Raw genomic sequence first — 24,917 nt, forward strand, 5'->3', positions numbered from 1 at the left:
GCCAAAGTTGCTTCCCTAGGCAGGTGTTACACAGAACTTTCCGTTTTGCTACTTGACACGTTAAAAATAATAATTACCGTTTATCAAACACTGTACACCGGGCACTGAGCTAAGGGCTTTACATGCATTAAATATTTGATCCCCACGATAACCTCATGAGTGAGGTACTGCCTTATTCCTATCTGAAAACCACTGATTTTTATTTTGGTTATGATTTTGAGGGTTAGGATTTAGGGGAGGACCCTCCAGCATTCATTTCTTTAAAAAAAAATTTTTTTTTTTAACATTTATTCACTTTTGAGAGACAGAGACAGAGCTCACATGAGCAGGGGAGGGGCAGAGAGAGAGGAAGACACAGAATCTGAAGCAGGCTCCAGGCTCTGAGCTGTCAGCACAGAGCCCAGTGCAGGGCTCGAACCTACGAATTGAGATCATGACCTGAGCCAAAGTCAGATGCTTGACTGACTGAGCCACCCAGGCACCCTGAGACCCCATTTCTTTTTTTTTTTTTTTTAACATTTTTATTCATTTTTGAGAGACAGAGACAGTGTGAGCAGGGGAGGGGCAGAGAGAGGGGGAGACACAGAATCCGAAGCAGGCTCCAGGCTCCTAGCTGTCAGCACAGAGCCCAACGCGGGGCTCGAACTCATGAACCGCGAGATCATGACCTGAGCTGAAGTCGGATGCTCAACCAACTGAGCCACCCAGGCGCCCTGGGACCCCATTTCTTAATGAGAGAGTAGCAAGGTCATATTCCGAAAGGGCATGTAGGCTTGGAAATATAACTGCAGACATGTGTGGAAAATAGAATCTACCAAATGGTGAGTGCTTGTTTCTTTTATTTCAAAAGAAACGTTTAGAATGGCTTATAGAGAATTATGTCGCAGTCAAGTCTGTTCCAAGTATTGTCATATTTTTTTTTTAATGTTTATTTTTGAGAGAGAAAGAGTGTGAGCAGGGGAGAGGCAGAGAGAGAGGGAGATACAAAATCCGAAGCAGGCTCCAGGCTCCAAGCTATCAGGACAGAGCCTGACCTGGGGTTTGAACTCACGAACCACAAGATCACGACCTGAGCCAAAGTCAGACGCCTGACTGGCTGAGCCACCCAGGCCCCCCCAAGTATTATTATCTTATGTAGAAACATTCTGGGCTTTTGGAATCCACTTTGCCCCTGAAACTGTAAAGCATAAAGTTTTAAAAGCTGGGCCGTTCTTGTCCTGATGGCTTGGGGTTAGTGCACTGAGCAGAGGAGGGAGTCGAAGCTGATTGGGGTCTTCTCGTCTCGTACGTGCCATTGTGTTAACCAGACAGAGATGCATGGGTCTGGTGAGTCCAAGAGCACTTGAAGCAGCCGGGAGGGCTGTGATGGTTTTGTAGAGGGTAAGAAAAAGCCTCTTTTACTTAGGATTTGTGTCCTACTTTTGAAGGAGAGAAAAAAGATTTAAGTTGGCTTGCAAAATGAAGCCCGATTTAAAGCAGGAGATATAAAAATAAAAGCAAGATCAAAAGGGGTGAGAAACAAATCAAAGAATAGATATCGCAAGGTGGTTGGGATCCATTAGTTAGCTCCACTTGAGTGCTGAATTTGCTTCTGAAGTTTTGAAGAGTCGGGGCAAGAAGAAATGTGATTGTACAGTTCACCTCTGATGAAGGAAAACAGAGAGAGCCAAACTTTCTGTTGGCACTGAATTTATCATGTGCTTTTTTTTATGTAAGGGCATCAGAGAACATAATGGACAGTGCTTTCAACTGTTCCTTTATGAAAGGCTCTGAGTGATTGTTTAAATGGATGTTTCTCATATCCACTCTATAAAAGCTGAGGGCGTAAATCTTAAGTGTGTGAAGGAGTTTCTGTAAGAAGCTGTTACTATGGAGGACAAACGTTGCTTTGTGTTGACCCAATTTGGTATATGGCTAAAACGAGAGGCTCTGGAGGAAGGGTTGGTTGATCTACACAGCAGGCCACCTCTCTCTGCAGTCAGATGCCTGAAATGAGTCTTTGGCACGAGTTGGATCCTAATCAGTTTATGGTTGAGCTGTCTGCCCAAAGTACCAGACCTCTGCGGTGTTAATTGGAGGGCGTTCCGTGGGTTTCGGCTACAAGAACAGGAGGAGGCAGAGCTGAGCCAGGCTTTTCAGTCCCAAGAACCTGATTTGCATTCTTCCCCACCAGAGGACTGTCCCTTCTTCCAGCCATGTGCCAGCGAGGAAGGTAATTATTTTCCTTTAAAGGAAGCTGCTAATCTGCTAAGTACTTGGTAGAGACTTCAGAGTTCTGGGCCGTCCACAGGAGATAAGATTCAGATCTGCAGAACTTATGGGTGACTGTTATCAGCTGTCTGTCCGGGGTTATCTCTGGAGGCAGAGTAGCATGTGGGCCGGTGCTGGAGAGCGGGGATGTGCTCCACCGCTCTCTAGGCATGTTATCTTGGGTGCGTTGCTAAGGTTGTGAGGCTTCGGTTTTCTAGGTTTCCGTGGAACGCTGCCTATGAAGTGCTTTTAGCACAGTGACTGGCGCTCGAGTCCTCTCGACATCCTCTTGGCGATAACGAGGATTTATTGGAAGGGAGGGTCAATATATAACGTACTCTTCCGCACCAAGTCCTTAACCAAGTAAGACGTGGGAGTGTGTCTCAGAGGATGGAGGGACTAAGGATGTGGGTCCCAGAGGCAGCTGCTCCCGAGGAGAGGGGGTCGAGCTGACCACGCCCAGCTCCTTTCCTGCCCCTGCTCCCCCCAAACCCGGCAATTCACTCTTCCTTCTCTGGGATCGGTGAGGAGGATGAAGCGAGAAAGGAAACTGAGTGAGGTCGTCCAAACGTTGCTACTTTCTTCTCTGAAGTGGCTGACGCTGAAAACAACCTCCCAATCGTGGTCCTGTAAGGTGGGGTAGGGGGTCTCCCCCAAACAACGAGTTTTTATAGACTGTTTAAACCTCAGAGAATACGCAGTAATTGTTACGCAGATGGCGAGAGCGGCCACTCTGACAATTAGCCAGCCGGTTCGCTGCCCCCGTAGTACCTTCCCAGTGCGAGGCAACAGAACTGGCATCGGCAGACACGGGGGCACGCCCTCTCCCGTTCCCTCTAACTCGTGCGTGCAGCCTGCCCATCTGATTAGCTGTCCCAAGTTAACAAGGCTGCAGAGCGGGTATTAGAGCTGGGCCCTGTTGCACACAGTTTGGGATTAGTGCCTCGGCTGTGATTACCACTCTCGTCTTCTGGGATGTTGGTGGGTCTTGAGAAAGTGTTCGCAACCGGGTATGTAAGGAGGCTGTGCACTTCGGTCCTGGTCGGGGAGCCAGGCCAGGATCCTGCTCACATGCACGGTGCAAGACCTGAGGCTTCCAACTTCACACCTCTGGGCTCTGGGTTTTGTTTTGCTTTTTTTGTTTTTTTTTTCTATTTAGGAAACGTACGTGGAAATAGTACCTATATTCAAAGGTTGTTAAGATTAAGCAAGAACGCGAGGAAATGTATATGGCACGGTGTGTGGTATATGGAAAGTCCTCAATAAATGCTGGCCGCTATGATTGTCATTGTAAAACAAGTATAATAATACCATTGTTGTGTAATTCCTGTTCGAGGAAAGGAGGTGATCTGTGTGAAAATGTCCACTGCAGGCCCTACACACAGTAGGCACAAATTACCTGCTTTATCAAATGAGCCAAGGCTTGTGACAGCTTCTCATTGTGTTTGAAAGTTGTAACAAGGGAGTTCAGTGACATATATTGAAAAAACCAAGCCTTTCTTTGGGCAGGGGGTGGGGAGTCTATTAGAGACTGTAGCTTTGGTGGGGGGGTGGGGGTGTGTATATGAGCAGAGAGCCTCGTGGAGCCAGATTAGGGAGCAGACCCTTGTTTCTAAGAATAGTAGTGATGATGTCATGCTTAGTCTGGTCTCTGTACTCTGTGAAAGGGCTTACAGTGTGGGTGAGTTGTTTGTTAATTTTTTAAAACTTTTTGGAATATAAATGTAAAAAAAAACTCACGCAGAAGCGGAAAGAACCATCAGCTTCAGTAATTGCCAGTAGGTTGCTAATTGTATTTTGTCTCTCTTCCCTCCCGCAGACAGACAGACACACATACTTTTTCTGGTAGAATTTAAAGCATATCCCAGACATCATGTCATTTTGCCATTAAGTACTTTCGTGTGCATCCTTAACTAATAAGCAGGTTTTTAAACATAACCACCATTGCATTCTTAGCTGATTTCTTGATGAGATCAAGCAGGATAAATCAGTAGTGAAATGCTTATGCCACAAACGAGCATTTTTATGCAAAATATTAAATATATTCCAATTCAGCAAACGGTTTAATATCATTTACGTACAAGGCACTACATGCCTGGCACAGAAGGAGGAATTAGGTAGCTGGTCTCTGGCCCTGGGAAGCGACGTACAGAAGGTCCATAAGACATACCTATGATAATAATCAAAGTTCAAGGCAGTGTTCAGATAAAAGGCTTGGAGAGCAGGGAGCCTGGTGGGTGTTGGGTCTCTGTGAAGGTTTGTTGAACAAGAAGCAGAGGTATGACAGGTGAATTCCAAGTAGGCGTTCTCTGGTCAGTAGAGAAGGCTATACAGAAGACAAATGTGTGATGGAGTTCGAAGAACGGGCACAGTTCTCCACAAACAAGGTTTAAAATCGCAAAACAACAAAAAAGGGAAAATTTCTACCTGTGTGCCAAAACAAAACTGAAAGAAGAACCCACCTGTACTCCCGCTGTTCTGACATAGAGGGGCCGTGTATGCCTCCTCCAGGAGTCCAAGTCCAAAGTCGGCCTGAAAGGCTGGTGGGTAGTTCACATGGCCTTTGAACATCCTTTAAATCACTGGAACCTGTGCCTTGTAAGTTCACAAGCCGAGCACCCACTTGTTTTTGTTCGTCTTTGCAGTATGGGGGCCTAAGATTTAGTCTTAACAGAGAAGGAGACCAGCCAGTCAACGAGAATCTCCTGTCCTGCTGAACTAGACGTTCACATGCTGCAGCCCCGCCGTGCTCTGCCTTCTCTGTGTTTGGATTCATCGGGTTTAAACTGACTCACTTGGGGGTGGGGTGTGGAGTGGAACGGGGGAGTCTGTTCAGTCGTCTCTTCAACAGCCACCAAGCAGGTGTCGCAGGTGCTGGGGCAGAGGGAGCGGCAGGAAGGGAGGTAGAAAGCCTGGAAGCGTGGGAGGAGGTCAGGGAATGAGAAGAGGTGTCACCCCAGGGGAATGTAGAATAGATATAAGAAGGCAGCAGGCGGTGAGGCCAGATAAATGGGGTAGACTCACACTCACGAGAGCCTCGTGTGCCAGGCTGGGGAGTGTGCCCATCACCCTGGAGGTGAGAAGGAAAGCCATGGGAAGTTTACGGTACAGATGACCTGATACCTGTGTCCGCCTGGAGGTGGGTTGATTACTTATAATAGTCTCGGCCAGAGGCAGAGAGGGCCGGGATGAGGGCGGTGTTCATGAGCCTCCCACTTTTGTTCACAGATACTTACAGAGACCTACTGTGTGCAGGTCCTGGAATGGGAGCAGTGTGAGGCTTAGGGCCCCTCAGAGTGGAGAGTCGGACACGGCACACGCCTTGAGCAGAGGTGACCTGGAGAGCGAATGGTGGGTGTGGCAGCAGGAACAGTAATTGGGAAGTTAGGAGGAGGAGCTGGCCGAGTCTGGAGCAGGAGTCAGCTGTATGTGCGTGCGCGTACGTGCGAGTGTGTATGAGTGTGCATGTGTTTGTGAACGTGTGCTTGCGTATGTGTGTGCGTGCATGTGTGTATGAGTGTGCATGTGTATGAACGTGTGCTTATGTGTGTGCATGCGTGTGTGTATGAGTGTGTATGTGTATGAACGTGTGCTTATGTATGTGTGTGCGTGTGTGTGTGTAGGAGTACGTGTGTGTATGAATGTGTGCTTACGTATGTGTGCATGTGTGTGTACGAGTATGTGTATGAATGTGTGCTTACATACGTGTGCGTGCATGTGTACAAGTGTGTGTGAATGTGTGCTTATGTATGTGTGCATGTGTGTATGAGTGTGTATGTGTATGAATGCGTGTTTGCGTATGTGTGTCCCTGCATGTATGAGTGTGTGTACGTATGCGTACGAATGTGTACGTGTGTGTGTAATGTATGAATGTGTGCTTTGTGTGAGCATATGAATGTGCTTGTATATGTGAGCATGTGTGCATATATGAAAGTGCGTATGTGTGTGCATGCATGTATGACTGTGCTTGTGCATGTGTGTGCCTGCATGCATGTGTGTGTATTATATATTTGCATGCGTGTTTGTGTGCGTGTGCATTGGCAGAGGCAGGTGGGGAGCGAGGTGATGGTACAAATGTGGTACGCTGGCCATGCCACAGACACACCCACCTGAGATGCCTAGAAGCCAGCTCTGTGCTGGTGTTTGGGTCTGAGCCTAAGGAGGAACCCAGGGGAGCAGCTGGATTCCAGTATCCAGGGAATGAGCTGTGGGGGTGCCTTGTGGTCTGACCACAGATGTCACTGCTTCTCTACCATCCGTCTTTCATGATAATTTTAATAGCTTTATTTTCAGCATGCCTCTGGAGGAATATGCTCAGGGAAAGAAAGTAAACCAGCAAGGACTGAGGGCTTATTTAAAAAAATATTTTTGGGGTGGGGGGTGCCTGCGTGCTCAGTCAGTTAGGCGTCCGACTTCAACTCAGGTCATGATCTCACGGTTCGTGGGTTCAAACCCCCACGTCGGGCTCTGTGCTGACAGCTCGGAGCCTGGAGCCTGCTTTGGATTCTGTGTCTGCCTCTCTCTCTGCTTCTCCCCCACTCATGCTCTGTCTCTCTCTCAAAAATAAACAAACATTAAAAACATTAATTTAAAAACATTAAAAAAAATTTTTTTTTAAGTTTGTTTATTTTTGAGAGAAAGAGAGCATGAATGGGAAGGGCAGAGAGAAAGAGGGAGACACAGAATCCGAAGCAGGCTCCAGGCTCCGAGCTGTCAGCACAGAGCCCGACGCGGGGCTTGAACCCACGAACCGTGAGATCATGACCTGAGCCGAAGTCAGACGCTTAACCGACTGAGCCTCCCAGGTGCCCCTTGAAGGGCTTATTTTTAAGAGCTGGTGACTGCTAAGGAAACAGAAGAAAAATCCGACAGCTTGCTTCTCGGCCATTTGGATGGTGCTGGTCATCCAGGCTTAGGTGACGGCACGTGGAGGGGAGCTGCCTCTGTGGGTGAGATTCCTGGTGATGGTGCCATACCAGTGTCATTGCCAGGCACGACATCCCGTGATGCTACAGGTCATTGTGCCAGTCAGTGGGAGTGAGAAAATAGTTTCCAAGATGGAACGTGGTTTATCCGGGAAGCGAGGCTGTCCTTGAAAGGCATTAGAAAGGATATGGCCCTGGGTTCAGATCCCACTTTGGAGCTGTATGGGCACGTGACTGACCTCTTTAAAGCTCTGCTTCCTCAAATATGAGCTGGGAATGGTGAATGGAGTTCGCCAATATGCACGTGTGTCCGTATATATACGTATATGTGTGTGTGCATAGGCATACACACACGTGCCAGGCACCAGTGTAAGCACTTTTGTGTATATTTTAACTCCTTTTTTAAAAAACATCTTATTTTTAAGTGATCTCTATACCCAACGTGGGGCTCGAACTTACAACCCTGAGATCAAGAGTCACACGCTGTACCAACAGAGCCAGCCGCGTGCAGCCTGTATAGTTTAACTCTTAGTCCTCACAAGCAGCATTGCGAGCCAGTAACTGTTACTATCTCTATTTTTATAGGTGAGGCACCAGAGAGGTTAAGTAGTCTGCCCAAGTGCACAGCAAGTAGATGGCCAAGCCAGGATTCGAACGGTCTGCCTCCGGATCCCTGGCTCTTCACCACTGCCCTTTACTGCCTCAGTTTGTTGTTCTGGTTAACATGGAACTACATGAAGGGTCTTCGTGTTCTGCTCGTAATGGGGGTGGGATCCGTGCATGGCAGTGGCTTCTACTGCCGTGTCACGAGCACTCGGTGTGGCTCTCCAGGTCAGTCCTGACAGAGCAGTGCGATCTTGCCATGTGCCCGGCCAGTCCACTGCTGTCCTTGCCGCGCGAGAGGAACCTGGTTGTCCTGTCTGTGCTCAGGTAGCTCTGGCAAAGTCTGCCAGGAGGAAAGGGTCTGAAGCCTGGGATGTAGGGTAATCTGGGAAGGTCTTAGGCACGGGACGGTGTAAAGGCATTTGGGTGGTATTTATTCCACAGGCGGTGTCATTGCCGAGGCAGCGTGGGGTGCCGGCCCTGTGCCCAGGAGGCAGGACACACCCCAGCTGTGCGACTCTAGCACATTCACCTGTCCGATGAGGAGGCAGCGTGGCGTTCTGGCAGCCCATGCTGTTTCCGTAACCTCCACCCCGCGGCACGGCGTGCTCCCGTTGGTGGGCCAGGTCCCCTTGGTTTAACTATATATGCCACAGGGCCTACCCTCACTTGCAATGAAATGCTTGTGAAGATGCCATTTGAAGGTGTTAGGATTTTGTGTTCTTTCCATTTCCTGGCCACTGAATCATTCTTGGAGAAGTCATGATGTTACACATTTTATTAGAGGTGTAAATCACAGAACAGTTCCTTGACCTCAGCAGTTTATAATCTGAATGAGTCATCAATAAAAGCAACGTTAAATAAAACTAAACTGTTTGGGGTGATGGGAATAAAGATCGCCGTAGCAGATGGAAAGTTCCCTTTAGGGAGAATTAGTTTTCTCCTGGCGGACCATATGCCACAAGAGAAGAATGTGACTTTCTGTAAAAGCCAGGCAGCACACGTTGATTGAGTGCCCGCTGCATACAAGGCTGTGTATCTGGCACTCGGGGATGAGATCTTCAACGGTAATAACAGGGACGCTGCTGTACAAGCGTACCTCCACGGCTTATGGGAGCAGGGAGAAAGGGTGCAACACTCTGGGGACCCTGAAGGCGGACACAGAGGAGGTTACAGTGAAGGATGAGTGGAAGTTTGCAGGGCGGTCAGGAGGAGACGGCCACTGCCAGCAGGTGACCACAGTGGTGTGACACGGTGCGGGGGCTGGAGAACCTCAGATCGTTGAAAATGACCCGAGGAGGGGGTGGAAGGCCACAGAGAGGTTCTAATGCCAGTTCCTTGGCAAGTGTGGAGGAAGGCCTTGGGGACAGCAGAGACAGAAACGTGGAGTGGTAAAAATGGATGAGATGGGTGCAGCGAACCTCCGAGGAAGGAGGGTTTTCACACGAGGGAAGAATAAAAGTGAGAGGGCTGTGACGGCAGTCAGGGGATGCCAGGAGGGTGCTGGCTTCCCTCCCACCCCCGGCAGAACGTGCACGTGGCAGGGAAGTGGCGTGGTCCCAAGAGAGCCTGCTCTGCTCTCCCGTGTGCGGGAACTATGCGGGAGAGTCACGTGGGGCAGCGAAGACAGTGTCGTGTGGGGAGGCTCTACTGACTACTGAACACATTGAGAGGAAAAAAGTCAGAGGACCAGGAAAGTGAGGATGAGAATCTTTGGGGCGAATGGTGACCTGAGGGCCTTGCCTTTGGAGCCTGGCCAAGGGTGGCAGGAACCAGGCCAGGGTGGGGATCGGCCTCGAGTGCTGGAATGTACTCTGGGATGGGGTTTTCCCGTGCTGCTCCAGCGGGGGCTTTGGAGCTCTGTCAGCACAGCCTGGCAGGCTGGCTTTACCAGGCAAAACCTCGGTAGAGCGTGAGCACTGAGCCTCTCGGCTCCCTCACGAAAGACCGACCTGCTGGGGTAACTGACACAGCCCCCGAGCCTATGGAAAGGTCAGGACTCTGATTACAGGCATTTATTTGGCTTCTGGCCTTGGGAGGTTTCCTGGGTGGCAGCGTTGTACAAGTTTTGCAGGAACTGACTCTTTCTAGATCCTTCCTCTCCAGCGCAAAGATTTTGATTCCTGAGTCGGCAAAGACCGACTTCCCTGTGGTCGGTAGGATGGGCATTTGACGGTCAGGACGGGAGTAGCGCTTGTCTCATTCTTTTTGCTAATTCCTAGTATGTTGCTGTCTGGTTTTATTTATCCTGCCCCTTCCCCCCACCTCTCTCCCTCTCCCCCTCATTCAGAACCAGACTATCAGGTGTACCTGAATGCTTCTAAGGTCCCCGAGTTTTCAGACGACCTCACAGAGCTGGAGTGCCGCATAGTGGACATGAAGAGCTTGCAGGCCAGCGTCCGTTTCACGGTGTCCTGGTACTACAGGGTGAACCGGCGCAGCGATGACCTGGTGGCCAGCGAGCTGCTTGCAGTCATGAACGGGGACTGGACGCTGAAGTACGGAGACCGAAGCAAGCAGCGGGCCCAGGACGGAGACTTCATTTTTTCTAAGGAGCGTACGGACACGTTCAGTTTCCGAATCCAAAGGACCACAGAGGAAGACCGAGGCAGTTATTACTGTGCTGTGTCTGCATGGACCAAACAGCGTAACGACAGCTGGGTCAAGAGCAAGGACGTCTTCTCCAAACCCGTCAACATATTTTGGGCATCGGAAGGTAGGCGCGTTAGTCTTGTTCAGGGACGGTCCGTTTTCTCGTTTGGGCCCGGGTCGTCCCACTGCGCGTTTTTACGTGCCCGGCCCACCTGCAGGCTCCCTTGCTGCCAGGAAGCCCAGAGAATGCAAACTCGAGTGACTACTGCATTTATCAACAGCGTGAACCCCTTCAAGAGGCTGATGCTCGAGGAGGCTCAGTCCCGGGGAGAGAGCTGGCGCTGGGTGGGTGGTAGACGCTCATCTCGTAGGTGCCCGCAGTGTGGAGGGGCTCCGCCCTTGACACTTGCTCTGCTGGGTGGTCTGGGGTGTTTGGGGTGGGTTCGTGTCTGCGAGTTCCTGCTGGATGCAGGCACGTTTGTGGTGCCACAGATGAAAGGGCAGCCATGGGCCACCGCACCTGCCCCTGAGGCGTCAGTCATCCATTCAGAGAGATTGTTTCTGGGGAGAGGTGACAAGAACTTGGGGGAAGCAATTTTGTCTGCCTTGGGATGCCCGACTCATCAAGTCCTTCACTGCAGGGAGCTCAGGCTTCCTAGGTCCCCCTCGCGCCCGAGGTGTTACATACCACATGCCCTTCGACACACCTCAGTTGACTGGTTGCCACCCCCTCCGTACTACACGCCCCCCTCCCAAACCCAAACAGGCCCCTCTCAGACTCCGTGGGATCTCCTGTTGCCTGAAGCTCAGCTTGGAACATTCCTTTCTCTTTCCCACCTGAAACATGACCAGCCTCGCTCTGTCCCCTGAGGCCGCTGTTTCCCCTGGGGTCTCCTGAGTAGAGGGGTTTCCTCCCCACGCTCCTTCTACAGCAGGGCCTATTCATCAGCTTGCCACCCCTTCATTGGACTCCTGGTCCTCATTCCTTCTGGGAAGGGAGGCACTTTTGTTTCACGGCCACACCCTCCAGTCCTCTTACTGACTTGCTAGCTTCTCTCTGCGTACAGCGCTGGCCCACACTTCGGCTGCACATTGCAAACACCCGCGGAGCTTCCAAAAAACCCTGATGCCTGGGACGCCTGGGGGGCTCAATCGGTGAAGCGTCCGACTTCGGCTCAGGTCATGATCTCGCAGTCCGTGAGTTCGAGCCCTGCTGTCTGTGCTGACAGCTCGGAGCCTGGAACCTGCTTCGGATTCTGTCTCCCTCTCTCTGCCCCTCCCCCACTCATGCTCTGTCTCTGTCTCTTTCTCTCTCTTTGTCAAAAATAAATAAACGTTAAAAAAAAAAACACCCTGATACTTAAGTCCCCCAAGGGGTCCTGTCTTAATTGGCCTGAGGGTATATGCAGTCTGGGCTTTGGAATTTTTAAATGCTGCCACGCCACTTCTCCTATGTGGCCAGGGTGGAAAAGCCTGGTGAAGATAAACCTTTCTGTCTCAGTCCCCTGCCCTCCTCCCGAGTCATCGTGTCCTCTGTGTGGCTTGGTCATTTCCTCCCACGTTCACACCCTACACTAGACCGTCTGAGTTGTGATCACCAAAAACCTTCCGCGCCCTCCATTCCAGGCGTCCTGTTCAATAAACACACCTTCCGTTTCTTCCCACCACCCCCTCCGGTACTCCCGCATCAGCCCTTTAATCCTACTGGACTGGCAGTCCATGACCTTGTATGTACTGGCCTTCATTTCTCTCTCCTGTCATAGCACCACTTGTCAAGGGCAGTCCAGTCTACACCTGTTGCCCTGTGTCATTTTTTTTTTTTTTTAATTTTTGAGACAGAGAGAGACAGAGCATAAGCAGGGGAAGGGCAGAGAGAGAGGGAGACACAGAACCCGAAGTAGGCTCCAGGCTCCGAGCTGTCAGCACAGAGCCTGACGCGGGGCTCGAACTCACAGACTGTGAGATCATGACCTGAGCCGAGGTCAGACGCTTCACCACCCAGACTGAGCCGGACTCAGTCTCACCACCGGACTGAGCCACCCAGGTGCCCCTGCCCTTTTTTTAATAGCCCCTGCTTTCATTCTGAGGTATGTCCGGGGGTGGAAGGGAGAGGGTAGATGTGCAGTCACCTCGCTTAGATTCCCAGCCAGCCGTCACCGCCCCCTTGCACGCTGAGCTCCCTTTTGCCCTGCTCTGGTTTTGCATGGTGCTCTGACCTAACCACGGGCCAGTTCAAAGCCGCCTGCTCTCCCCCCTACCTGCATTTGTCATTGGACAGAAACATTTAAACGTGTGGGCTGGCTTCTCTTTAAATCTCGGATCGTTTATGGCAGCGGAGCTCTTAACGCTGCCTGGCAATCATTCTGCATTTCCCTAATCTGTTCACTTCCCTCCTCTCCACAGTGATTATTGCATACCACCTTCTCTGAAATCCTCCTCTCCCAGCCTTACCCTCAACTGTTTGCCCTGCTTTCTCTTTCCCTAAAGAAGCAGAAACCATCAGAGGAGAATTTCCCCACACTCGCCCCCAGCCCAGGTCCTTGCAAAGGGCAGCTTCTCCCACCGGTCAGGCATGTGGCTCCCCCCTCTTCTGTTGTCAACATTACTACAATTTCCAGACCTTTCCTGTTGACCTATAAACGTACCGTTAGACCTCTTGTCTTTTACTTTTGTATTTTATGAAGTAACTTTTTTAATATTTATTTTTGAGAGTGGCGGTGGGGGGGAGGGGGAGGAGCAGAGAGAGAGGGAGACAAGTTCCAAAGCAGGCTCCACACTGTCAGCACAAAGCTCCACGTGGGGCTTGAACTCACGAACCATGAGATCGTGACCTGAGCTGAAGTGGGATGCTCAACCAACTGAGCCACCCAGAGGTCCCTTTAAAGGAATTTTTTTTAAGTTTCTGTATTTATTTTGAGAGATAGAGAGCATGCATGCATGTGCATGTGCAGGGGAGGGGCAGAGAGAGACAGAGAGAGAGACAGAGAGAGAGAGAGAGACAGAGACAGAGAGAGAGAGAGAGAGAGGGAGAGAGAGAGAGAGAGAGAGAGAGAGAGAGAGAATCCTAAGCAGGCTCCATGCTTAGTGTGGAGCCTGACTCTGGGGCTTGAACCCACGAACTGTGAGATCATGACCTGAGCCGAAATCAAGAGTTAAATGCTTAACCGTGTCACCCAGGTGCCCCTATAGAGTAATTTTGATCTCACTTCACCCTCCATCTTTCCGTTCCCCAAGCCCCTTGGCCCCCACTCACTGCTCTTTCTTTCGTTTTATAGCCAAAGCATTTGATTTGTCTGTACTGGGTGTCTCCAGTTCCTTTTTTCCTGTTCCTTCTGGCACCTGCCCTGATCAGGCTTTTGTCCCCGGTCCTCATGTTAAGGTCGCTAGTGATTGACATACTGCACAATCCAGTTGTTGGCTGTCCTACTTGACTTGGGATTTAGTGCCGGTGATCATTCCCTCCTCCCAGAAGTACTTTGGTTTTTCCTTGGCTGTGGGACGCCGTCCTCTCTGGTCTTCCCTTGGCTGTGGGACAGTGTCCTCCCTAGGCTTCCCTCCTACCTCACAGCTCTTTCTTCTCCGCCTCGTTTGCTGGCTCATCTTCATTTTCTCACACATGATCCCCCGCTAACCATACTGTATATTTTACTTATTTATTTTGTTCCTCTTCCTCTGCTAGCATATAAGGCATTCTTTGTTTATCGCCAGTGCCTGGAATATGGGAGGCTCTAAGTACTTGGGTAATTAATCAGTGGATTACCAAACTCACGGGTGAACCAAGAAAGAATGTGGGTGGCTCTGTGGGACCTCAGGAACCGGTGACACTGGACAGACACTGTATAACACACGTGTTCTGCCTAATAGGTTTGGTGCTCCCGCAAAAACCCAATATAAAAATTTCAGTTTTTAGCTAGGCAGATTATAGAATTAATAATCTTATTAAAGGATAAAAAGAATATGTTTAATTCATTTATTCATCCATTCAACCAATATTGAAGTACCTTCCGCGTGCCTGACATTGAGCTGTCATAATATAGATGACTCCTAATGTGTATATGCTTAGGGATTTCTGTTTTCACAGAGAAGCAGGGAGTACCGTGCTTAAACGTAAAGTTAGTGTAGCCATGGATACTCGCCCAAAATGTTAAAACAGTGTCTCTGTGGGAAGGACTAGAGCTACAGGTGCGTGTTCCAGTCACTTGAGTAATCACCCCATTCTGACCGAGAGCATCATATGATGAAACGGAAAGAACCCATTTCTCCCTTGCTCTGCTCCTCCCAGCGGACTCTCCCTCACCCAGCAGAACCTCAGGGGAGGGCAGGCAACTGGCGTGGCCTAGAGTCCCCCTTGGGTGTTGGGTTCAACCACGTCTCCTCCCGTCCTCTAAGCGTGAGCTCTGCCTCCTGTCCTTGAGGGCACCGCAAGTCTCCCAGATTCCCTCACGCCCACCAGATCGTTCCAGACTCTTCTGCTTCATCCAGCATGGTGGCCTGTAGCCTGCTTCCAGATCCGTGTGGTTTTCTTTCCGGGTTTCCGGATTTTCTTAAGTGCTGTCGTGCGGCAGTTTGCGCCTAAATTCCAATTCCCCCGTCATTGTGCTCTCAGACGTACGTCCATTTTAACCAGGCCTGTTGGAAATCACCTCTTTCTGGTACTTCGTTCCAGATTCCGTGCTTGTGGTGAAGGCAAGGCAGCCAAAGCCTTTCTTTGCTGCAGGAAATACATTTGAGATGACGTGCAAAGTGTCTTCCAAGAATATTAAGTCGCCGCGCTACTCTGTTCTCATCACCGCTGAGAAGCCTGTTGGGGACCTCTCCAGCCCCAATGAAACCAAGTACATCATCTCCCTGGACCAGGATTCCGTGGTGAAGCTGGAGAACTGGACAGACGCATCGCGGGTGGATGGTGTTGTGCTAGAGAAGGTGCAGGAAGATGAGTTTCGCTATCGAATGTACCAGACTCAGGTGTCAGATGCGGGGCTGTACCGCTGCGTGGTGACAGCCTGGTCTCCTGTCCGGGGCAGCCTGTGGCGAGAAGCAGCAACCAGTCTGTCCAATCCTATTGAGATCGACTTCCAGACTGCTGGTGAGTAGGGAGCCCTGTTGAACCACACACTGAACTAGAGAGACCCTAGGATCTTGATCCAGGGGCTTACTTTTTTTTTTTTAAATGGCTTTCTTTATTGAGGTGTGATTCACGTGCCATACAGTTTACCCATTCAGAGGGCATAATTCGGTGGCTTTGAGGACAGTCACAGCTGTGCAGCCATCACCACAGTCGATTGGAGAACATTTTCCTCATACGCCTGCAGAAATCCTGTACCCCTCCGCCGACACCCTTCAATCCCTAGTCTCCCAGCAAGCACTCCCCTTCTTTCTGTCTCTATAAACGTACCCGTTCTGGACACTTTACGTTAATGGAATATAATATATGGTCTTCGTGTCTTTTTTTTTTTTTTTCCACCTTAACATAGGGTTTTCTGTTTTTTGTGTGCCTGTATTCTTAATTGTTAAACAGTGTCCTCAAGGATATCCATGTTGTAGCATGTATCGGTAATTCATCCATTTTTATGGCTGAATAATACTCCAGTGTGCAGAGACACTACGTTTTGTTTGTCTGTTTATCAGCTTGTGACCATTCGGGTGTTTTCTAGTTCCTGGACCATTGCGAATAATCCTTGTGAACATTCGTGTATCAGTTTTTGTGTGTAAAAACTACCTTTCTTTTTTTTAAATAGATGAACCCAAACTCAGCTATTTTAGATCCTTTAGAGAACACGGTGGAGTACAAAGAGAAGAGGGAGCTGAACCCCCAGAGGGGTTGTAAATGGCTTGCCAGAAGTGCAAGGTTCAGAGCCAAGACCCCCGTGGCATCCAGCCCCATAGCTTTCACTCTTTAGTGGGTCTTTAGGGGTCCCCAGGACTGAAGGTGATGGGCACTAGTTTTGGTCCAACTTACAGAGCAGTATTTCCCCGTAGGGGATGAGCTTCTGACCTTATGCCTCCCCTTGCTTTGGGACTGGAGAAAGATTTCCCGTCAGTTAATCGAGTTACCAGAGTTGTGGTGGTATGGATGAATGAATGTACCTGTCACCAGTTCGTTAGGAATAATTATTGGTGGTGTTCAGGTATGGGAAGATCAGTTAAAACAAGGGCATTTTTGTGTCTATTTCCGACTTGATTTTATCTTTGGTTAAGTAGAATGTTTTTATGCCTGTAAGGCAGAAAGGTCCACTTTTTTTTTTTTTTAATGGCATGGATACATAGAGAAGTGTTTTTTTCATCTGTGTAATTCATGAAGCTCTTCTGAAATCTCTGGGTATGTGTGTGCATTTTGGTAGGTAGGTCAGTTAAAAGTTTTTGATCCCCAGTTTTGTTTAGGATATCAAGGTGAACGATCATCATTTGTGAGTTTAATGTTGAATGTTTTCAGTCAATCTCCCATGGATCGCAGGGAGAAATTTCTGAACGTGTACATTTATGCTCACCTGTAAAAATTCAAGTGTTAATTGAATCAGCATAGTGAATACGAGATATTTGTTGAATTAAATGATTACTTTTTATATTAAAGGTAAACTAGACCTTAAAGTTTATTTTTTTCTGTTAAAGTTTTTTTTTAGTATTATTTTGTATTAACATAAACTTTAATACTATAATGAAATTATCTTGGGGCACCTGGGTGGCTCAGTTGGTTAAGCATCTGACTCTTGATTTTGGCTCAGGTCATGATCTCATGGTTCCTGAGTTTGAGCCCTGTGTTGACATCAGCCTCTGTTGATAGATGACAGTATGGAGCCTACTTGGGATTCATTCTCTCTGTCACTCTCTCAAAATAAATTTTAAAAAAACTTAAAAAAATTGTCTTCTGGCATCTTCTAATCCGTTAACCTTTAGGTTACTGAAGAGGAAATATTGATTTAAACCCTGAAATTTGGAAAGAGCAGAGAAAGTGCAAGTTTCTTTTATTGTGTATTTGCTTGTTTGTTTTTTAATAATAGCTTTATTGAATTACGGTTAACACATTGGAAAAGTCACCCATGTGAACTGTACAATTGAGTAGTTTTTAGTATATTCACGGAGTTGCGCAACTGTCCACAATCTCTTCCGGAATTTTTCATCACTCCAGAAAGAAACTCGACTCATTAGTACTCCCCACCCCCACCCCCAGCCCCCACAGCCACTAATCTTTCTGTCTCTGTAGAGTTGCCTCCTCTGGACATTTCACATAAATTGAATCACATATGTGGACATTTGTGCCTGGCTTCTTTCATTTTACATAATGTTTTCAAGTGTCCATGTTACGGTGTGTGCCATTGCTTCATTCCTTTTCGTGGCTGAATAGCATTCCATTGTGTGGACGTCCCACATTTCATTTATCCATTCGTCTGTTGATGGACATTAAGTTGTTTCCACTCTTTAGCTACTGTGAATCATGCTGGCATAAACATTAGCGTACAAGATTTTGGATGGACATGAGGGTTCATTTCTCACCGAGGAGTGATGCTGGGTCATACGGTAGCTCTCTTTAACTCTGAGGAACTGCCATGTTTGTTTTCCAAAGCAGCCGCTCAGTTTTATATTCCCACCGGCAACGTGTGACGGTTCTAAGTGTTGCACATCCTCACCAACCCTGGTATTCTCCATCTTTTCTAGAAGAGCCAACCTGGTGGGTGTGTGAAGTAGTATTTTATTGTGGCTTTAATTTGCATTTCCCCAATGACTGTTGATGTTAGGCATCCTTTCGTGTAGCTATTGGTCATATGTGTATCTTCTCTGGAGAAATGTCTGTTCAGATTGTTTACTCATTTTTAAATTGAGTTATTTATCTTTTTATCATTGATTAGTTGAGTTTTTCATACGGTCTGGATACAAGCCCCTTCACAGATACATTGTTTAAAAATACCTTCTCCCCGTCTGTGGGTAGTCTTTTCACTTTGTTGATGGTATCCCTTGAAGCATGCAACCTTTTAATTTTGATGAAGTCCAATTTAGTTTTTTCTTTTTTTGTTTATGTTTTTGGTGTCTTGTCCAAGTAACAATTTCCTGATCCAAGGTTGTGAAGATTTATGGTTCTGTTTTCTTCTAACAGTTTTACGTTTCAACTCTTAACATTTAGGGCTATGATCCATTTTAGTTAATTTTTGTGTGTGGCAGGGGAAGGGATTCAGTTTTGCCTTGTTACATGTGAAGAACCAGCTGTTCTTGCACCATCTGTTGAATAGCCTCTTCTTTCCCCCTTGACTTGTCTTGGCACACTTGTCAAGAATCATTTACCCGTAAGTGTAAGGGTTTTTTTAGACTCTCAGTTCTATAACATTGCTTTGTATGTCTGTTCCTATACCAGTACCACATTGTTTGATTACTGAGCTGTGAGGTAAGTTTTGAAATCAAGAAATATGAGCCTTCCCAACTTTGTTCTTTTTCAAGATTGTTTTGGCTTTTCTAGGTCCCTTGCATATCTGTATGAATTTTAGGATCACCCATTAATGTCTGCAAAAATGACAGCTGGGGCTTTCATAGGACTTCTGTTGAATCTGTAGATCAGTTTGGAGAGTATTGCCATATAACAGTACTGCCTTCCAATCCATGAACATGGTTCATCTTTTTATTTATTTGGGCCTTCTTTAATTTCTGTCAGTGATGTTTTATAGTTGTCAGCATACAAATCTTGAACTTCTTTCATTAAATTTATCCTAAGTATTTTATTTTTTGATGCTATTGTAAATGGAATTGCTATTTATCTATCTATCTATCTATCTATCTATATATTTATTTATTTATTTAGAGGGAGGGAAGGAGAGAGGGAGAGAGGGAGAAAGGGAGAAAGGGAGAAAGAGAATCCCAAGCAGGTTCCATGCTGTCAGCACAGAGTCCGACATGGAGCAGGATCCCACGAACCAGCAGATCATGACCTAAGCCAAAATCAAGAGTTGGACGCTCTACCGACTGAGCCACCCAGGCACCCCTGGGATGGCTCTCTTAATTTCCTTTTCTGTTTATTCGTTACAAGTGTATAGAAAGAAATACAACTGATTTTTGTATATCAATGTCAAGTTCTGCAACCTTTTATATTGATGTCAGACTCTGTGACCTTGTTGGGCTTATTACTAGTTTTAATTGGTTGGTTTTTTTTTTTGTTTGTTTGTTTTGTTTTTTTTTTTTTTGGTTGATTCCTTGGGCTGTTTTAAATACAATGAAATGGCATCTGTGAATAAAGACAATTTTAATTTTTCCTTTCCAAACTGAATGCCTTCTAATTCTTCTTCTTGCCTAATTGCCCTGGCTAGCATCTCTAGTACAATGTTGAATGGTAGTGGCACGAGAGGATATCCTTGTCTGGTTCCTGATCTTACAGGGAAAGTTTGCAGTTTTTTACCATTAAGAATCATTGTAACTGTGGGTTTTTCATAGATGCCCTTTATTGAGTTGGGGAAGTTTCCCTTCATTACTGGTTTGGTGAGTGGTTTTTTTGTTTGTTTTTGTTTGTTTGTTTTTACCATGAGAGATGGTGAATGTTGTCAAATACTTATTCTGTATCCATTGATATTCAGAGGATTATGTGGTCTTTGTCTTTCATTCATGTATCTGTTTTACTCTCTATAGGAGTTTATTCCATCTTGTTTTACATTTGTTATTTGCTCTTTCTCTCGAATTGTTATGGGAAAGAAGGGAGACATAAGATCTTTTTATTCCTGGGTGAGGAATGGGTATTGAATCTATTTCTCAATTCCTTAAAAATCTCTGCACAACAGATAAAATGATAAAAGGTTGAAGACTGGCTTCGGTCTTAGACTGGCTAAGGTTTTTATTGTATTTAATCCATGCAGTTGTCATGGCCAGTTCACAGTTGAATTAGGAGAAGTTGCCATCAGATCCTTCCAGCACAGTGCCCTCACATCGATTGACTCCCAGCAAGCACTGACTTGATATTGAAGAGTGTTTGCTTCCTAAAAATCAGCAGCACACCATAAGAGCCATATGACAAAGAGGTCCTTCCTGGTGTCCACCTTTCTATCCTCTGGTTTGGGGGTACTTGCCTCTTGGTACGAGGACGGTGTTTCCCAAGGGGCCCTGCTGAGTCATGAATTTCACTGACCCAAAGTGTCAGGGGGAAATATGGATTAAATGTTATGGTGTTCAAGGTTTTGGCCTTTCAAAAAGGATAATACGAAAGCGCTTCTCCTTAAAAGAGAAAAAAATTTTAAATATGATACAGTAGAAAAGGAAAAGAATTACCCATAACCTACCAGACCTTGTTAATTGGTGTTGTCTGTCTTCCTAGAAATCCTCTCTTACGTGTTTTCTTCATGACTGTGACTTCAGGCCGTATATACATTTTCATGATCTGCTTTCCCGCCTTAACCTTATAAGATACGTATTTTTCATGTTAAAACAAATTCTAGGTAAATAACAACTTTAATGACTACACCTCCTAGAAAATTTAGTTAGCCATTACCCTATTGATGGACATGCGGGTGGCCTACAGTTTGGGCTTTCACAAAAATACTGCTGTTGATAACCTTTTTTTAGGGGCTGGAGTTGGAACATGGTCCTGTCGGTGTTTGTATTTAAAAACTAAGTGGTCCATGTGTTTACTCTCTGCAGACTAGGAATCGGGGGACATCTAGTGACTCTGATTGTTCACTTACATTCTCTGTGCCGACGTCTGTCATCTGTGAAGTTAACCAAATTCCCTCGCAAAAACAGCATTACCACAGAAATTGACCATAATAAAAATATTTCCAAGGCTGGCATAAAGACCCATATTAACAGCAAGTTGTTGATTTCATTAGAAGGAAGTGCACCCCCGTTTATATATCACAATGAAGGCCTTTTCCCAGACCCTTGTCTGCATCGTGAGCCGTAGCACAAGTGCTCCGTTGTTCCCACAGCCGTAGCCGCTAGGGGAAATGACAACCATAACTTGTGACCTACAAGGCATTTTGGGTTTTCTTTGGACATACAAAGAAACGAAAGTGAAATTTGTCCAAATTGGTAAGTCTTCCTTTGCGGGTTCAAATTTAGAAACCTAAATCCATGATGAGGATCTTCCTGTTTTATTTTCATTTTGTGGTCTGTCAGAAGGGGGCTGGACACTTCCAGAAAGCCCCTTGGTGGAGCTCTGTTTCTAGTCAGAGAAAAGAAAACGTGTGGTCCTCACGGGTCACCTTGGCTTCTACTAACATGCACTCCCAGGGAGCCATCGAGGTAGATCAAATCCAGGCTGGTCAGGACCTGTGGGAACCGTGGCTGGGAGGGCAGTTAATTGAAGGGCAGGCCATCCACACGTAGGTCAGGCTTCCCTCTTCTCTCTGCTTTCGTCCCTTTCCCCATGCCCGGGACCGCCATTCTGTCATGATCCCCCTGCCCTGCTCCCAGAGTTGATGCCCTCCTGCTGCCTGTGGTTCATCTGAACTCTCCCCACAACCTGCTCAGGGCTGCCCCACCCCCCTGAGCTGCCGTCTCCTCCACTCACCCTTTGCCTTTCTCCCAGCAGAACAGACCACTCTGGTCCTTGGTGTGAGGAAAGCAATCCGAGCAGTTCATCTTCCCACTCACGGTGAAGTGAAAATACAGCCTTTTCGACTCTGCCTCGTTGGTTCGCATGACCTTCACACTCTTTCTCGGTCATTTCTTGTAGGTGTTAAAAAAAAAAAAAGTACTTCCTCCTCTTTGATGATCTGATTTAAAAGTTAGTAATCACAATATTTTTAGCTTTGAATGAGTTTCAGAATCTGTGTCCAGGGCCATCTCTTTTTGCTTCCCAGGAAACCCAAGAGAAGTCCCATAGATATTCTGGAACCTTCTTCAGGTTTGCCTGTTCTGAGATTTTAGAAATTAGAATAAGGTAAATACTGAGCTCTTCGGATCAGGTTGGCTGAAAGCTATGTAATGCCATCACATAAAACTGAGGAGTAAAAGGAGTGAAGAGGATAGGAGCCAGATTGCGGCCATGCAAAGGGATACTTTTTTTTTTGAAGTTTATTTTATTTTTTTAATTTTTATTTTGAGAGAGACAGAGAGAGACAAAGAGAATGAGAATGAGCAAGGGAGGGGCAGAGAGAGAGGGGAACAGAGGATCTGAAGCCGGCTCTGTACTGACAGCAGTGAGCCCAATGTGAGGCTCGAACTCACAAATCGTGAGACCATGACCTGAGCCAAAGTCAGAAGCTCAACCAACTGAGCTACCCAGGTGCCCCGTATTTTATTCTTAGGGAGAGGGGGAGGGAGAGAATCCCAAGCAGGCTCAGCACTATCAGTGCAGAGTCCGACGTGGGGTTCGAACTCACAAACCGTGAGATTATGACCCGAGCCGAAACCAAGAGTCAGCCGCCCAACCAAATGAGCCACTCAGGCGCCCTGGCATACTTTTTTTTTTTTTTAATTTAATAAGTCACTTACTTATGTCTAGTAATCAAATAGCATAATAGCAATTATATCTACAGTCAGATGCATCTAACTGACTCTGTGGCAAATATTATGAAATTCTAGCACTAAATCCTCTTTATGTGTTCACTCTTTATACTTCCAATTTTGTTGCTCATTTTTGTGCTCACAACTCGAAAGTTTGGAGTACCTGTGCCCTATATAGTTAGCACACTTTGGGTAGCACCATCTTCTGGCCTCTGGAAGAAGAAAAAAGTTCTTTTTTTTTAAAGCAAACTGAAAGTCAAGGAGAGGTGTTCTCAGGAAGGTGTGCAAGACCGATCCTGTGTGGGTAGTGTTTTGAAGCAATACCCATGCTGCCTCGATTTCCCCTGACAGATTGGAGCCTGTGGTGCCCGCCAGTGCCCCCTACAGTGTCGTCATTGTTGGCAAGTTGGTCTGCTCACTGGATCTCAGCCTCCTAACGGCAGAGCCCCTGTCCCCAGCACAGTGAGGCCGCTCTCCCCGTCGGGGGGCAGAAGTGTCCCCAGTCCAGTCCTGTTCCCTCTGCTCTCCTGCCACCTTGGCCTGGAGGTGACCCGCACAGAAGCAGAAGCAACCCAGGCTGTATCAGGCTGGCAGGTGGGGGTGGCCTTCGAATGGGACCACGGTTGTCATCAGAGAAGAGGTACGGGAAAAGCCAGAAGCAAAAGTAATTCTGTAGGAAGAGTTCTGTGGTGGCTGTAATGAAGAGGACGCTCATTTGACTGTGTGTGATGCACGTGTCTCTGAAGAGAAGCAAAGCCACCTTAGACCGCCACCTAGCCCAGGTCCAAGGAAGGCGGGCCACGTTTAGATGGCCATTAGAGCGCCAGGAATGGAATTTAAACACGAGTGTGAACGGGAATAATGAGGTGCCATCACTGTTTTCCAGGTCCTATATTTAATGCCTCCGTGCATTCAGACACACCGTCGGTTATCCGGGGAGATCTGATCAAGCTGTTTTGTATCATCGCTGTTGAAGGAGGAGCTCTGGATCCAGGTATTTCTCTCTGTCTTGCCTCCTGCTCCATCTTGCTTTCCCTGAATGTGTCTCGTGTCTTCCCACTGTGTTGCGTAGACCTGGAGGCCAGGGATTAGACTCTCGGCTGATCCCAAATTGCCTAGCTCAGGACTTGGTACTCAGTAGGTGTTTAATAAATACTTGTCGATGGAGGCATCTGTGCGTTAGACGATTCCAGACACTGGAACATGAGCTCTCAAGGCAATCGGTGGGCCACTTCCGGGGCCGACACAAGCTGCTTTGAAACCTACCAGCAGAGTCCAGCCCCTTTCCCTGGTCTTTCATTCATTTATTCATTCAGAGATGCATTGAGCGTCTTCTGTCAACAGGTACTGGGAATAGAGGAGGCACTAGAACACGTCTCTTCTCACGGAGATTGCCACCTGATTAAGGAGACAGAAATCACCATATAATGTAATATCAGGTGGTGTTAAGTCTGTGATGAAATACAGAGCAGAGTAAATGGGGCGAGCGACCAGGCGGTGCTATTGTTTAAATTCTTGGGAAACCTTTGTAAACCTTTTCTTTGCAAAAAATATTAGCACTGCCAACAGGACGCCTAGGAGCCGTGGGCCATCAGTCTTATACCTGTTCTGCCTGGCCCCCTTCAGCGGCCAGTCGGTGTCTTCGCCTGACACTTAGACCCGCAGGGTTCGAAAGGAATCGAGCTCTGCGCAGAGACCACTGGATGCGTGGCCCTGGGATGGGCACGGGAAGCAGGTTTTCATTCTGTATTCAGGGCAGGTTGTAAGCAACGCGAGGACGGTCTGCAGGGAAACCAGAGTGAATGGCACGATCCCTCTGGCATCGAGCAGCAGAGGCCTGGGTGGCCGCAGGCCCTCCGGCCCGCGGTTCGGGTAGCCACTACCGCAGGGTCAGCAGTTACGTTCCATAAAGGGTTCCGGTGAGAAGTATTTTTGGCCTCGTGGGAGGCCTGCAGCAGTCACCTCTGCAGCAGTCACCTCCGCAGCGAGAGCAGCCGCGGACAGTATGTAAGCAAATGCGCTTGGCTGTGTTCCACCGAAGCTTTATTGACAAAAATAGGTAGTGGGCTGGGTCTGGCCTGCGGGCTGCAGGTTACGGACCCCGGGACTAGCTGGTTGACACCGAATTGGTTC

At 47.6% G+C, this 24,917-nt stretch overlaps 1 protein-coding gene across 1 annotated transcript in view; it reads left to right on the forward strand.

The window, feature by feature from the left end:
- The window catches only part of PTGFRN (prostaglandin F2 receptor inhibitor), an 80,759-nt gene that overhangs the window by 47,052 nt on the left and 8,790 nt on the right, over nt 1-24,917 (forward strand). Inside the window, exons 5-7 of the mRNA XM_042993820.1 lie at nt 10,069-10,494; nt 15,037-15,456; nt 23,671-23,778. Of these exons, the coding sequence (XP_042849754.1) occupies nt 10,069-10,494; nt 15,037-15,456; nt 23,671-23,778 (954 nt within the window). The remainder of the gene's footprint in view (nt 1-10,068; nt 10,495-15,036; nt 15,457-23,670; nt 23,779-24,917) is intronic.

The sequence above is a fragment of the Panthera tigris genome, chromosome C1 (assembly GCF_018350195.1).
Source record: "Panthera tigris isolate Pti1 chromosome C1, P.tigris_Pti1_mat1.1, whole genome shotgun sequence".
In the NCBI taxonomy this organism is placed as follows: domain Eukaryota; kingdom Metazoa; phylum Chordata; class Mammalia; order Carnivora; family Felidae; genus Panthera; species Panthera tigris.